Source organism: Monodon monoceros, unplaced genomic scaffold, assembly GCF_005190385.1.
Source record: "Monodon monoceros isolate NGI ecotype Baffin Bay Population unplaced genomic scaffold, NGI_Narwhal_1 Super_Scaffold_18, whole genome shotgun sequence".
Taxonomy (NCBI): Eukaryota; Metazoa; Chordata; class Mammalia; order Artiodactyla; family Monodontidae; genus Monodon; species Monodon monoceros.
Genome location: NW_021703774.1, coordinates 38,096,797 through 38,113,257, shown reverse-complemented (window position 1 = coordinate 38,113,257; position 16,461 = coordinate 38,096,797). Strand labels below are relative to the sequence as shown.

General features: G+C 44.3%; 1 protein-coding gene across 2 annotated transcripts in view; it reads left to right on the top strand.

Annotated features, from left to right (window-relative positions):
- Positions 1-1,503: 1,503 nt before the first annotated feature.
- The window catches only part of KCNH1 (potassium voltage-gated channel subfamily H member 1), a 408,422-nt gene continuing 393,464 nt past the window's right edge, over positions 1,504-16,461 (top strand). For both annotated transcript variants that reach the window (XM_029229182.1, XM_029229181.1), the window contains exon 1: positions 1,504-1,771. In XM_029229182.1, the coding sequence (XP_029085015.1) occupies positions 1,693-1,771 (79 nt within the window). In that variant the 5' untranslated portion in view covers positions 1,504-1,692. The remainder of the gene's footprint in view (positions 1,772-16,461) is intronic.

Here is a 16,461-nt window from a genome sequence, read left to right as displayed (position 1 = left end):
ATTACTGATTTCAAAGCCCATGCAAGCCTTCCTAACTCTGCAAACAGCCGTCATTTGTTTATTTTGTGTCTCCACAAGATGAGACACAGGGTGATGTCTGTAATGGCCCAATTTATTTAGTCACTCTAATGATGACGTCTGACCTTGGTGTAGTACTTCACAATTTAGAGTGTTGTCCCCTACATAATTACATTTGATCTTCACAGCAACTCTGAGAGATTGCCGGGCAAGAATTAGTTCCTCTGTTTTGGAGATGAATAAACTTGAGACGGTATCTGCAATACATTAGGATGCGTCAGGATGGTTAACCCAGACAACTGAGGTTGCACAGTTTTTTTCCTCTTACATTCTTGTGTAGACTGTTGGTTGCCCCAGCCTGGAACTAACTAGAATACTATCAACTCATTCTTTTTGTGGGGCATTTCTTTAGTCTCTGATCACACACCCTCTGGGGACACATAGTGAAAAGACAGATAAAGCCTATGTGCAGGTAGAAATCTCCCCAAACTGGTGAACAAACTTGTCTGAGCTTCTGCCCAGAAACCTTGGGTTGATGTGATTCTTATAACAGGAGGCAGATGTGAAGACCAGCACATCCTCAGCAGGGTGGCCCATCCATCAAGCCCAGGCTGTGCTTTTTAATTGATGTCAAATGTCTGGGGAAGCTGCCCCCCCATGCCCGCCTGCCCCCCAGCATTTGCCCTCAGAGGGAAGCCCCCCTGTTTATATGTTTGTCAGACACACTGTCCCTGTGTCCTAACGTCACACACTGATCATAACAGGTTGTGCTTCAGCTAAAAAAACAACAACAAAACTTTCTGTATCTATACATGTCTCTTCTTGGTCTTTTAGTAAAATATTCTCTGGATAAGAGTGGAAATCAAGTCAGTCAGCAAGCAAACTTGTCAAACGTCTGGAGCCTGCATTTTTGCCTTTGGTTATCTTTAAAAACAAACCAAGACAGCTCTTCTGGAGCTCACCCAGTCACTCTGCAAGTCTGACCGCTCACAGTACTTCATTAATTAGTGGTCAAACCACTGGCTTCAGAAACCAGGTGGGGCAACTTTCACAACTGAGGCTAAGAAATCCTAGGGGCCAGCAGGAAGGTGTTCAAAGAGCCTCAGAGGTTCCAAGGGCTCCTGCCTGAAACGGAGCAAACGAGGAGAGGTACAGCATCATGCTCCCCCTCGACTCCGTGCGACATCGTTGGGAATTAACCCACTAAGACAGCTGTTCCTCTATCCTCCTCTCCATCCAGCCCAAGACGCGTTCTGAACACATTTCCCGTCCGTGTCCAGAGAGTGGCGCTGCCCGCCCAGCCTTGGCCCTCCGCCGCGTTCGGCTTCCCAGCCGCTGCGGGAGCGCCCCGCTAGGTCTCCAGCAGGCCGTCGGGGGGCACGCGCCCGGTAGGGGGCGCTGCGGGCTCGGGCGCGGCGGCTCCCTCCGCCCACCCGGAGGCGGCTGCAGCGAGGCGAGCCCCGCGCGAGTGCAGTGCGAGGCGGGCCGCGGGGAGGGAGGCGCGAAGAGGGCGCTAGGACGGCAGCCGGTGGGAGCCGCCGCCCCTGCCCGGCCGGGTCCCCGTGGGACGCATGGGGCGCTTCGAGCCGGGATCGCTCGCGGGCCCCGCGCCCAGCTTGCTGCTGTCCTGAGAAGCTGCGCCGGGACGCCCCCAGACCCCGAGCTGCCGGGAGGATGACCATGGCCGGTGGCAGGAAGGGACTGGTGGCCCCGCAAAACACGTTTCTGGAGAATATTGTCCGGCGGTCCAATGGTAAGAGATGCATTCGGATTTGTTACCCCTGCTTTTTATCTGTGCCTTTATTGCAGACGCCTCCCGCCGCTCGGCGCCAGCAGATGCAGCAGAACCCCGAGGCTCTGATGGGAGCTGCGGCGCGGGCGCTGGGGGCTGCCTCCCGGGGGCTAGGAGAGGTGGGCAGGGCAGGGCGGGGTCTGATGGGCCCCCATCCCAAGAGGAAAGCTCTCCTGGGGTCGCTTTTTGGGCCTTTCTCGCATCTTCTCGGTCTCATCTGCAGGGAGTGTGACAGTTGATGAGCAAAGTACTGGGAAAAGTGATGGGAAGCTGGTCTCATTAGGAACGGCAGCGCGTTCCCCCATCGGTACTGCCCGCCCCTCCACTTAGGCTCTCTGGGTTCTCTGGCCGTTCCCCACGGCGCCGCCTCTACCGGGAGAGAGCCCCAGTAGAGACCCGCAACTCCGAGTCCCGGCCCCCGAGGGACGGGAGGATGCGGCTGCTTCCACCTTCCATCCAGGCAGCTGAAAAGTATGAATGTAGGGACGTGGGAACCTAGGGACGGGCTGCAGGCTGCCCGATTCCACCTCCTCAGCCACCCAACCCTCCGAGGTTAAGTGAAGTCTCCTGAGGGGCAGAGTTTCCTGGACTCAGGTGGAAAGTGGAGGGGCACAAGTGCAGAGCTGGCCAAGTGGTCACAGGTACAAACCTGTCGTCGATCCTCTCTTCCAAACCACAGCAGTGTTTTATGTCTATAATTCTTGCTCCCCTATACATTCCCAAACTCACCAAACCTGTAAATGTATCTATTATTCAATAAGGCAGTGCTCCCAGATCCTCTCTTTCCCAGCGGCATTAAGACAGCATGAAGCGGTGGGAGGCGAGAGTCCTAGGAGCAGAGATGGAATGGGAACATTTCAAAAGCCTTTAGTACCCACAGCAAAGCTTCCTGGCGAAAGCACTTACAGAGCAAACAGGAACCCAGCAGTTGGAAGGTGCAATGCACACCCGTTCATCAAAGGGCTAAAATGAAAGAGGACAAGCCTAGAGATGCTCTTTACAGGCTCCTAGAGATGCTCTTTACAGGCTCCTCGTTCCAGAGACAGATGACATTCTATTAGGAGGAGGTGAAGAGCCAACTCAGGAAATGGGCTTTAAAAATGTGTAAATATCACCATTACGGAGCCTTAAGGAGCTTGTGTTAAAACTATGTGCTTCTATTGGGATTTAGTTAGGGATTCAGGGGAAGGGCATGAAAGTGACTTATGCTACTAGGAAATACTCTTTAATTTAAAAAGTGATCTAAGTTTATCTTATAATAAAAAACTTAGCAACTAGGATAGCAAATCGTCATGTATTATTCAAGTACTTAAAAAAATGATCATTTATCGTGTGACTTGAAGAATTTTGGGTCAATCACCTTTCCTTTCAAGGACTTCCTCACTCAAACTAAGGTGGCTTTTAGAACAAGGTCACAGCCATTACCTGGGGAGGGAAGGGGATGATAATTACTACATGAACAGCCACAATGAACCCTTCTGCCATGAAAAAGCTGGAGCTGTTCGTGGCTTAAGTAAAATCACCATCTAAGAGTTAATTTGCTGTGATTGCTTTGTTGTTGGCCTGTTGAGGGAGATGAAGAGAGTCTTGCCATTTGGGGATCCCATTGCCAGCGACATAAACTTTCTCAGAAATATCAATGACAATTCCATGTTTTAGTGAAGAGGCAGTGTTCTTTAAGTTAGAGGTGAAACTGCATCTAACATTTACCTTATTCTGTTTTTGAGTGGAGAGAGTGGCAAGAGAATCTTAAACGTAGCAATCACAAGGTTCCTTAGGCTTGCGGGAGGAATTTAAGAATCCTGGAGCTAATACCACAATAAAATAATAAAAGCCATGAATTCTGGAGCTGACAAAATTACAAAACATCCTGGAGCTGAGAAGGCAGAATACCTTCTAGCTTAGTTGATCTTCTTGGACACCCCCCTTCCCCCCACTGTAAGCAGGCATAGACTGTCAGTAGAATAAGTGCCTGGCAGCGTTGTTAGCACTGGCCTTTTAATTTCAGCACCAGTTCCAACAGCTGGACTCTGATTAACCAACCAACCAAACAACATCAACAACAAAACCAAAACATCTATAAGCATTATGTTATTTTACTGTGATGGAAAAAAATCTATTTAAAAATATTGATTGTCTCCTAAAATCTACCAGCCCCTTTTTGGGGGGGGCATTAAAGTATTTAAATAGCATTTTACCTTAAAATAGCAATACTTTATTTATTTATTATCTTTATTGGAGTATAATTGCCTTACAGTGGTGTGTTAGTTTCTGCTTTATAACAAAGTGAATCAGCTATATGTATACATATATCCCCATATCTCCTCCCTCTTGCGTCTCCCTATCCCACCCTCCCTATCCCACCCCTCTAGGTGGTCACAAAGCGCAGAGCTGATCTCCCTGTGCTATGCGGCTGCTTCCCACTAGCTATCTATTTTACATTTGGTAGTATATATAAGTCCATGCCACTCTTTCACTTCATCCCAGCTTACCCTTCCCCCTTCTCATGTCCTCAAATCCATTCTCTACACCTTCATCTTTATTCCTGTCCCACCCCTAGGTTCTTCAGAACCTTTTTTTTTTTTAGATTCCGTATATATGTGTTAGCATACGGTATTTGTTTTTTTCTTTCTGACTTACTTCACTCTGTATGACAGACTCTAGGTCCATCCACCTCACTACAAGTAACTCAATTTCATTTCTTTTTATGGCTGAGTAATATTCCATTGTATATATGTGCCACATCTTCTTTATCCATTCATCTGTCAATGGACACTTAGGTTGCTTCCACGTCCTGGCTATTGTAAATAGAGCAAAATAGCAATACTTTCTGATCATTTTATTGGGTATTTTCTCCTAGTGGCCCTATGCAGTATTATTGTTCCTCTTTTACAGATCAAAAAACTGAGTCCCAATAATATTAAGTGACTTATTGAAAGTGGCAGGCAGACAGTGCCTGAGGCAGTTCTTTAGAGGGGATCATTCATCCTTCTTGTAGCATCATTGTTCTCCAGCCATTATGACTTAGCCTGTGGAACTGTTTTTATCATCCTTAAAAAAAATCTCTCATTATATGCTAATGGATAATAGAACTGGATTTTTTCTGGGGCATTTGAATATCTGGTGTCTGGGAAATCATCAGACTGTCAGCTGAGACAGATCTTAGGTGCTCTGTCATCTGCCTTTCCTTCTCTATCATTGTATAAATGAAGAAATGAAAGCAAGTACACTTTCTCAAATACTTAAGGGCAGAACTGATGAGACCCTAAGCTCCTTGACCCCAGCATCATTTTCCTTATGGTACACCATGAAACGACCTTCCGTGTGTTACCATTATTTTCTCTAGAGGAGCACAGTTTCCCAGTGGAGATTAAATAAAATGTTATAACAACAGGAACAGCAGCCATTTTGGCTAACAGCCATGCCACCACATCCAAACAGAATAATAGGGCAAAGGAGAAGCTAATTCTGTTTCAAGGAAGGACAGTATTTTCACCTTTGTCAATGGTTTAGCTGGAGCCATAGGGAGGATAACGGCACTTATCTGTGCACCTGTTGTAAAGTATTAAGTTACTTTTCATGGAACATCCCTTTGATACTCATAAGCCAGCAAAGGAGATGCAGTGTCTCCATTTTGGATTTCAGGAACTAAGAATCCTCAGGTTAAGTAATTTACCTACAGCTGGTTAGTAAGAGGCAGAGTTAGAAAAAGGCAGTTAGAGGCAGCTCAGGGAGTAGTCAGCAGTTGTTACTGGTTTGTTCATTCAACAAAGATTTATTGAGCATATTTATCGGACACTGGGGATATAGTGGAAAACAAGAAATCCTCCTTACCCTTAGTAAGTTACATTCTATTGAATCTTGGTCCAAGGATCCTGCCCCTATTCCACAATGTTTCCTGGCTGCAACTCTTATTTAAACCTGACACTGTATTTTGAAAAAAGTTTAAAAGATTACTGGTCTTGGTGGGACTAAAATCTAGTTTAACTTTCTTTGATATATTCTGAAACCATTTGAAGGTGCGATTTGATAATTATCTTTTTTTTTTTTGCATAGTTGTAAGTAATCAGCAGGAACAATTAGCATCCTAGATGGGGTTTGATTTTGTTTATGATCATTTCAGATCCTTTTATGGACTTCATGGCCACATAGGCGAAGCCAGCCTGTTTCTCTTTATATTCATGGTTGGAAAGTGTTACTCCAGAATATTTTTTGATGGTTGCTTAAATCTGTAGGCACTTACTGTCAGAATGCTCACTGAAGCAAATAGATCTGTCTTAGGAAGGCTGGCAGGCCTCAGTGCCAGGAAACTACAAAAATATTACCCTAAATGGTCCCATTCTAGGCGGAACATATGTTTTAGTGTTCGGAAACCTATATCAAACAATGGTAGGTGCCAGTTAAGAACCCATGCGTGTTAGCAGGAGTGAAGCACAACACATTTTGGCACAGACTTATGTACATGTGTAATTTACAGATTGCTAAATCAGCTGTGTTTTTGTAACAGTTAAGTTGGTTCAGGTTGTTGACGTTAAGTAGTTAGCAAACAGGGTGAGAGCCACGGGCAATGTGTCTCAGAGAGGGGCTGAGCAGTGGGAATATTTATAAAACAGAACACTGGTTAAAATCCATTGTTACTCTGAATGGGCAATGGGTGATAATCTGGATTACTACCAGTTCAACAGAACTTGTTTTCTTCTTGTAATATGTTCTAAGATGACCTTCAACCCTGGCTCAGCTGTCTTTCTCTGAAAGAGTCACAAGTTTAATCTATTGACTGACATTGGCTGGGGGATTGAGAGGATGAAGCCTTGTGATTTAACGTAAGGCAACAAGGTTTCTAAACTCCGTGATTTTTATAAAATCCATATATTTTAATAATCTGTCATAAAAGAATAGATGCATTTGAGGAACACTGCGGTAGATGGAATCTTTGGCTTCGTTCTTTCCAACACCAGCTCTTCATTTATGATTGGGCTTCCTTTGGCAGTGGTTTCTTCACCATTACCTTGAAGCTCCTCAATTCGTCCCTTCCTCTTTATTTTTTGTTAGATAGTTAATGGCTTGTAAATGAACATTTAAAACATACTTTAGTTATTTATTCAAAGAAGCCCTTTATGTAAAGTGAGTATCTGCTTTATACATTCAGGGTATTTGGACCATGGTTGCAGTTGTTTTTTTCTCTTTAAGTGGTTACACCTATAACTGGTGAGAAAGAGAAATAGAATCACAGAATCTTAGGTCTGAAGGGACATACTTTGCAATTCCTTTTCCAGTGTTTGAATCTTCTGCAGAGCATCCCTCCCATTCACTTTTCTTTCTTAAGCAACTGTAATTGTGAACCGGTTTCTTCCCCTGCCTTCCTTGCTTCCCTTCCTCCTTCTTTCTTTTTATCGTCATTGTCTGATCTCACCAAAATCTGCCCTCTTACAGAAACTGCTCATTCCAAGTCTGCCCTGTGGAACAAAACCTAGCCCACTCCTCTTTCCACCTGAAAACCATCTTTTCGGTAGTTTAATAACAGTTATCTTGTCTCCATTCCTCTCCCTTGTTTTTATGAAACCTTTTTTATTGTTTAATACCATAATAAAAAAGCACACAAAATAATTTTGTGCAGCTTAACACATTTGTGTAAAGTAAATACTGTGCTGTCGCCACGTAAGTGACATCTTGCCAGCTCTCCAGAATCCCCGGGACCCTTCCTGTTCCCAACTCTTGTTACTCTGTTATGGTGATCATAATTTCCTCATAATTTCCCCCCATATTTTTACCACCTTGTTTTGCATTCCTGGACACTACAGTTTATTTTTGTCTGTTTTTGAGCTCTATATGTGTGGGACCATACAGCATGGATCCTTTGTCAGTTGGAGATTCATCCCTGTCGTTGCATGTACTGTCATCGGCTCATTTTCACTGTATAGTACTTTATGGTATGACCATACCACACATTGTATTTATCCATTCTGCTGTTGATGGTCACGTGTTGCTTTGTAAACTGGCCCCCTTACAGGGATGGCAAGGAGAGACGGAAGAAAGAGGCAGACCACTCCAGATTGGTAGGTGGCAGGTTTAATAAGCAAGGGAACTTACTTACCAGGCATGTCGTGGGCATTGCAAGACGAGTAGATCTCTGCACCCACCTGCCAAAACTTAAAGTTTAAATAGAGGCCTTAACTGGGTTAAGTCACGTATTCAGTCTACATGGTCTCAACAACACCTTCCTCTCTCCTTGGAACCGCTCCTACTGTGGGAGTGGTGGGCAGAGTGTACATTCCAAGGACAGGGGAGGGGGTGAGGAGTCTCTGATTGCCTGGGTCCGGTTCAAGGGTCAACTAGCGGTCACGTCCTCTCGCTGACCTCCTCCAACAACGTGTGAGTTGTTACCAGATTTTTGCTATTATTGATGCTACAAATATTCTTGCTACAAATATGTCTTTTGGGCATATATTGGGTGTGTACTCTCACTAAAAGTGTAGGAGAGTTTTCATCATTCCACAACATACCCTTGCCAATACTTGCTATTTTCTCCTTAATAATGGCATTGCCCAAACAATCTAGTAACCAGTAAAACAGAGTCACTTAGGGTGATGTTAGTAGTGAGCACATGATCAAAATGAAATGAAAACAGAACTTGCCCTTGTCCTTTGGGAGGCTTCACTATCTACTGTGTATTTAAATGTTATTACAGTGTGAATTCCCTCACCGTAATGGTAAGTGATATGACAGACTTGCACAGTTAGAACTGTGTGCAAAGGACACATGCAAGTGTGTGTGTGTGTGTTTGTGTTTGGGAGACTCATTTTCTTAAATTGAGAAGCCTTGCGGACATATTATGTAAGAATTGTGAGCTGGAAGTGAGAAGGGACTAGGAGGTGAATGACATGTTTATTTTAGTGAAAGAAATAAAACAAAATGACTGAAGGAGGGGTGCCGATTTCATGGAGGAATCAAAAAATCAAAGACAAATTAAAATGAAAAGCCAAGACTAGCTTACGGTTCGGTTTCATAGACACGGCAGACGTCCTTTGTGCCACATACCGTGCTAGAGACTGGGACTCGCAAAAGTGAGTGAGGTGTTTGTGAAGCTGGGGCTCATTGAGGAGTGCGTGATGAAGATCAACGTGCATTGCAAACTTGCCAAAAATTTAAGAGATGCTATGCCAATTCAATACTCACCACACATTTTTTTTCCGTTGCAAACATCTCACCCCAAATTATTCTGAGATTTTATATCTATTTATTTTTTTGTGAGATTGGATGTGGGATAACCAGATCCCTTACGTTGACTTAAAGGGGAAGATTGCAGGATGTGTGAAGCTTTGTTTTGCTGTGGTGGAAGTTTTCTTAACAACCTCTCACTCCTCTGGGATGTCCCATTGCCCTGTCTTCTTTGGCACGAGGTTTTGGGTTGCTTACCCGTTGCTGTGCCTTTCCAGCCTTTCTTAGATGCTGGAATTTGTTTGATGCCCCGGCTGTTCTCTGTGCAAGTGCAGTCTTGCTGAACAGATTGCAGTTTGGCCAACTTCCGTGTCTCCCTCAGTTCTCCTGGTCTCGGCTCTAACAGTCATGTGTGGCTGTTAAGGACAAAACTCCTTAGCTCTTCTGATTGGATGTTAGAGAATTATGCCAATTATCAGAATCGGTTTGCTTAATCATCCTAAGATTGTTCGTTCTGTCAATTAAAATGACGACTCTTTTGATTAGTCCTCTGTTGCATAAAACTGATGTTCTGAAATTAACGGAGTCAATCCTGTAATTATTAATGTTAACAGTTAACCTAGAGTGCCTCAAGGCTCTCATTTCTCATAGCTTCTTAAAGGGTCTCTGATGACATCAGGTGCTTCTATAAGGAAGAGGGATGGCCTCTTGCTACTTCCTTCTTCCCTTAAAGCAATGATGTAGGCACCCGCCACCAGCATTCTCAGAGGGCTGGAGTCAGCATTTGAAAGATGATGCTATTTTGGCAAATTTTACCAATATTTGTCTCCTGCTTAACTTAGGTTTCTATTAAGAGTGAATTTGGAAAGCATGTTTTAGAGTAGAGCTTTATAACTATGGCAGAGAAAATGGAGTTGAGGGATAAAACTAGATTTATTTCATCTACATGGGTTTCTAAACTTATATTTTCTTTACTTTTGTTTCCTCTCAGCATTATTGGGACCGAATTGATTAGAGTTCCATGCTGCAATCTTTAAGGTTGTTCTTTGAGTGTCTACAAGGGCCAGCACACTGCTTATCTTCTCCCTGCCTCCCTTGGGCCATTCTCTTCTCTTCTGTAACCTGTTCTGCATCCTGGGAGGCTGAGCCACACGGCTTATGTCAATAGGCTCCCTTGCTTCCTGGATGGCTTCACAGCACCATGAGATGGGGAAGGAGGGGTGGGAGTTTGTAGTATTTACTCTCCTCGTTTCCTCTCTGCAGGGTCATCATTGTAGCCTATCTGTTTTACCTTGATTAAAGGTTACATCTGCAGATTGCTCTCTTTGGGTTTGGGTAAACCTCAAAATTTGTAACTGTTACTAACCCTGGGGGTCCTGCCGTCCCTGAAGTTTTCCTCCATGGTGTGCTGGGGCAGGTGCAGCCAGCTGGTCCTACCTCTCAAGATCTGGTTATGCCCATCTTTTCCCTATTCCTGGTTCAGGGACTTCATCTTGATAGCTTGAACTCTGTCATGTGGGAGTATTCACACCTCAGAAACTGGCAAATGGTATAAATCGGGGCTTTTTCTCCCCCAGAGAGTTATACTAGTTGTAAGCACCAATTATAATTGTTGGTTAAAACCACGACCTCGCACAGATTAAACAGCCTTTCTCACATGTGCGCCTGGCCGTGAGCCAAAGGTTTTACATGTGTCATCTCTAATCTCACTATGACTCTATGCTGTGGGCGCTCTCACTGTTCCCACTGCAGAAACTCAGGTTTAATAAAGAGATTAAGTAAATTGCCTTTGGTTAATTTCTAGTGGTAGAATCTCTAGGAACTTGTTAGGAATGCAAATTCTTGGGCCGTACCTTATATCTAGTGAATCAGAAACTTGGGGGATGGGGCCCAGTTACCTGGGTTTTACTCAGTCCTCCAGGCAATTGTGGTGGATGTCACAGTTGCAGGACCACTGCTTCCGAGCCAACCCCATGCGTCTCTTTACTTGAGAGGTAACTACGTGGCTGCCAGGGTGTATGGATGGAGGAGGGCGTGTGTTCGAGGGTGAGTGGACTTTTTCTCTGTAGACTTTCAACTGGTTTCCCAGTTTTTGCTCAGATCCCATTCCTGCCTCAGGTAGTAGCTACTAGCATTTCAAGGTCCTGAGTCTCATTAAGCTCCCTCCTTGTCCAGCTCCGTTTGGAATTTTAAAAGTGGCTTCTTCTGCTGCACATCATCCTCCATCTGCTTTTCATCTTCCAGAAACTGAGCTCATGCCTGCTGGTGACTCTTGTTGTTGTGTGTATATCTCTTGAATTTCTCAGCTATCATTCAAGAATGAGGAAGTAAATGCATGTGCTCAATCTGCCATTTTGAAACAATCATTGGTAGTGTTAAAAGACGAAGGAGAGGGCTTCCCTGGTGGCGCAGTGTTTGAGAGTCCGCCTGCCGATGCAGGGGACACGGGTTCGTGCCCCGGTCCGGGAAGATCCCACATGCCGGAGAGCGGCTGGGCCCGTGAGCCATGGCCGCTGAGCCTGTGCGTCCGGAGCCTGTGCTCCGCAACGGGAGAGGCCACAGCAGTGAGAGGCCCGCGTACCGCAAAAAAAAAAAAAAGACAAAGGAGGTCCTAAATTCTAGTCATTCTCGTTCTGTCAGGTAAAATTCCCCTGATGCTTTTCCCACCTGGCTAGACCATCCAGGGATAGTGCTCCTGCCCAGCTTCACTCACTGTGCCACCTTTCTCCGTTATTCTTGTCAAATGATAAAACTAAAGCAATTTAGTAACGACTTTGATGTCCTTTATTTAAGGGAAAACAATCCATGGACTGGGGGAGTGCAGGGCCTTACCAGCCGTGGAACACTCTTCCCGAGGGATCTGAGGCAGGAGTGGGTTTTTTTTTTTTTTTTTTGCGGTACACGGGCCTCTCACTGTTGTGGCCTCTCACCGTGACAGGCTCCGGACGCGCAGGCTCTGCGGCATGTGGGATCTTCCCGGACCGGGGCACGAACCCGCGTCCCCTGCATCGGCAGGCGGACTCTCAACCACTGCGCCACCAGGGAAGCCCAGGAGCGGGTTTTATAGAGCATTAGGAGAGGCATCTCAGACCCGGGGCACGTTTGCCTGGGAGGTTGGGGATTTCCTTCGCAGGCTAGCTGGTCCTGCTTTCTAGGGTAAGGTGAGCCAGCTCAAGCTGTGTTGGAGGATTGTGACCAGTGTTAGGTTTCCTTGACAGTGAGTTGTTTCCCATAAGTGCAGGCTGACTTAGGTTGAGATCTGTGATGTGGGCCACTGGAGTGGCCTCTGTTTCATGGGTCCTGATACAGGAATTAACTTTGTCATTCTCTCCCCCAGCTTCACAATGCCCGCCTCTCACTTGTCTCTAGCAGTGCCTTCTCTTTGAATGTTCTGGTTTTCTTCTCTCTCTGTATCTCCCTCTGGGTCTCAGTCTCTCCTGTACCATCTCCGAGGGTCTTGAGCTCTCTCCTCACTCACTCTCTGGGTCTTGCTGTGGGTCTTTTGCTCTGCAGGGTCCTCTTCAGCTCTGCCTCATGCTCTGTTGCCCGGCCCCCCCAGGCTCCGTGCCTCTCCGTCCCCTCCCCTCCTCTCTCCTTTCCTCATCTCTGTGTCTTCCTGTTTGTCTCTGCCCATTGCTGCTTGCCCTGCCGCTGATTGTCTCTGTTGCTGCCATCTGTCTTTATCAGTCTCTGTCTGTCATCTCTCTCCATCTGTCACTGTTGCTGTCCGTCTTTGTCTGTAGTCTCTGCCTCCATCTCTCCATCTCTGCCCCTCTCCTGTCTGTCCAGTGCTCCCCTCACATTGCCTCAGTCTCTACTCTTCTGTGTATCTGTCCGAGGTTCCCATTTCTCTTCCAAGATGGCCTTTCTCCACCTACTCACCAGCATTGCGCCTGGTCAGCTCTGCCGACGTCTCAGCTTCAGGGTTTAGTTTTTGTTCTGGAGAGAGAATCTGATTGGCCCAGCTCTGACTGTGGGTTGTTTGGCCAGTTGTCCACTCCTGGTTTACTCTGCTGTGTCTGGGTCCTGGATGGGGGAGCAGGATGTGGAGTTATGTGATATACAGGTAAAGCTAGGCAGGGAAGTTGGGTAGAGCTTTCCAGTGGACAGAAGTGTCCCCTGCACTCCTGTAATGCCTGGGACAAAGTAGATACTCAAATATTTGTTGCATTAAACTAAGCTGCTCTGAGATTCCTTCCATCCACCCTGATGCTATACCCTGTCCTCACTGAGCCATTTGCCATGAAAGTGTTAAAATAATACAGGAGGTAAATGTAAAACTAACCTTAAAAAATCTTTTTCTAGTACCATTCAATATTTTTATATTGCTTACTTTAAGCCACTTTTTTTTAGTTCTGGAAATGAAATTTTTGTGTTATTCAGTGATGGTCTAGGAGTTTTGTTTAAAGTGCATATAATATGTACAGATGTGTGTTAAGAAATTATTATGACTATAAAAATGAGAATAAAACACCTGGTTGACTAATCTATTGCACCACTTTTTAGCACTTGATCAGACAAATAAATGTTTCTTAGCAGTAATTCAACATATCATTGACCTCTTATTAAGTAAAATATCATTGAGTAATGAAAACGTCTGTGTTTCTAACACTATTTCATGTATATTCTCCTTGCCTTCCATTCTGCTTGGTTCATCTGTTTTTATTGTTTTTATGCGGGCCTCTCACTGTTGTGGCCTCTCCTGTTGTGGAGCGCAGGCTCTGGACGCGCAGGCTCAGCGGCCATGGCTCACGGGCCCAGCCGCTCTGCAGCATGTGGGATCTTCCCGGACCAGGGCACGAACCCGTGTCCCCTGCATCGGCAGGCGGACTCTCAACCACTGCGCCACCAGGGAAGCCCCTGTTTTTATAGTTTTAAAATCCTTTAATTTGATGCTGAATGAAGATGGAAGTCAGGCTTTTGAAACCACATACTTAGGGGTAACTACCCAGTCAATGAAGTGTTTGAATTTGCTTTTGAAATTGAAATGTCTCTCCCCATTGCAATTTACTGACTTAACCAAAATGTATTTCTGTAGGATATTAAAATCAGAGACAAAGCAAACACCTATTAAATCTGTTGGGAGTTCAGTTTGCCTAGCGCAAAGATTGGGCCCTTGACAATTTGGAAGAGTCATTTTCATGGAATTTTGTTGTTGAAAAGCCACAATAGAGCCACAAAATGACTTTTGCTGATATTAAGATTTTAGATGTACCAAACTGACTTCGCTTCTTCTCATCCCATCCTCTCCATTCTCCCAAATATTACCAAATCTTTTGATCTGCCTTTTTTGTTTTAAAATTTTATTGATTCATTCATTTAGCAACCACATTCCATGCGTGTGTGACTGAGGCCCTTGGCAGTGAAATATTAGTGTTTCTTAATTAGAGGCAGGGCCAGGACTTCTAACTCACAATCCCATTCTCTTTTCACTGCATGCGTTTTACATGAAAGAATGAAAGCATTCATTGGAAAGCACTTTGGTATCACTGGGGTCCATTGTCGTCCTCTGCCCTCTCATACTTTTGTTGTTTAGAAGGAGTGAGCCTGTAAGTGAAGGGTGAGGTGATCTAAGCCACTAATTACCACGGGCCAAAGTCCCCCCCATAATGTCACTTGAGGTGCGATGGAAAGACCCATGCCCATCTGCCTCCCCCACCCACCATATGTCAACACCTTCAACATTAGGGATTCTGGGCATCAGGTTAAGCATTATTCTGTCCCTAGTGTCCTGTCTTAAAAATCAAACCTCCTGAGAGATGTGATACTTTAATCACTAAGAGCTAACTCTGAATTTGTTTATAAGACAATGTTTTTCCACGATGGGAGAAATAAGTTGATCTAAGTGACAGAAAGCTCAGAAAAGAGAGAAAAGTACAGAAAGGGGAGATGAAGTATCCCAAACTTAATCTGCTTTACAATCTTGCTTAAGCCAGATCTTCACTATATTGTAAACATTGTTGACATATAACTTACAAGTGGCAAAATCCTCTAGTAACTGTAGATAAAAGATGACTAGTGCCCAAAGAGAATCTAAAGACCAGTTGTCATTTCTAATTGAGTCCAGAATTTTTTTGGCTACTAATATTTCAGAAAGAATCCAGGGGAGATTGCAATTCGTGTGAGTTAATAATAAAGATAATGATGATGATGTCAATGACAATGGTAACATCAGGTATGCCTGGTACTGTTCTAAGTGCATTCATTTATTCATTCAACAAACACTCATTCAGTACTACTTCCTATGTGTAAGGCACTGTTCTAGTTGTTGGGCATTCAGTGGTGAAAGGAAAAAAAGAGGCACTCTCCCTCATGAAGCTTGCATTCTACCAGGGAGGCAAATAATAAGCAAACAAGTAGATGTATAACATGTCAGATGGTGTAAAGTGCTTGGAGAAAGTAAGGGAAAAGGAAACAGGTGTTGTCAGGTGGAGCTTTTTTTTTTTAATTAGTTGATTCATTGGATAGCTATAGGAAAGGGACTAACAATTGGCAAACATGCTAAGAGTCCTACATTTGGTTAGGTGTTTTTTGTTTTTATAAAAATTAATTTCTGGTATGGATTTTATTTAGGTTCAGGTAAATAAAATCATTGTTTCCTGGTCTTTGTCTAGTGCTTATATACATACCTCTTGTCCTCTTCATTTATCTCAATCAGTCTTGTATTGTTCTAAAAGAAAAAAATATATATTTTTACTCAAACCTGCTTTTTGTAAGAGCGCTGATATCCTTAGTAAATCTATAACATTGAAAGTGTCATGAGGATGTGTTCTCTTCTAAGAAAAATATCCCGAGTTATTAGAAGCATATTGTGAAATATTTACTGTAGCCCTCTAAATAATCGGTGTTGGCAGGGAACAATAAAGTTGTGTGAACGGCTCGCTGAATGTAGCTTTTATCTGTGTAATTGCCCAAACTGAGTCACTTTTCTAAGTCATTGCTTTAGTTAGTTTCTCCTTTGTTAGTTGTGGTAATTATGATGAAAAGCAATTTTCTAATAATTTCTTTTTAGACTATCTTTGTGTTATGCTTTATGGGCAAATGGTAGGTTTGGGATGATTTTGACACATCTGACTCCCGCTGTGTGGTTTGGCTCATACCCCATCCTCCAAAGAAACTTTACATGCTTGGGGGAGGGGACTCTTTCAAATGTTTAGAGAATGTTTGTTTTATTCTACTAACTGGAGGAAAACTGGTGTGTGGGCTAAGAACGGTTGAATTTAGGGAGCCTTACATTTTTTTTTTTTTTTTTTTGCGGGGGAAGCCTTACATTTAATTGCGTGCAGTCTGACAGCTAAAGACCCTCAGGGAGTAAAAAGGCATCAGAGGGAGACTGTAGAATCTGGTTAATTTGCATCAAAGGCCTGGAGCCAACGAGAACTTTCAGATGAGAGCCAATGAATAAATTACGTCTCCTTCGTCAAGCAAGGGCAGCCAGGTTGAACCCCCATGTTTTACTGAACAATGTGGAAGAGACTTGATCAATTCAGAAA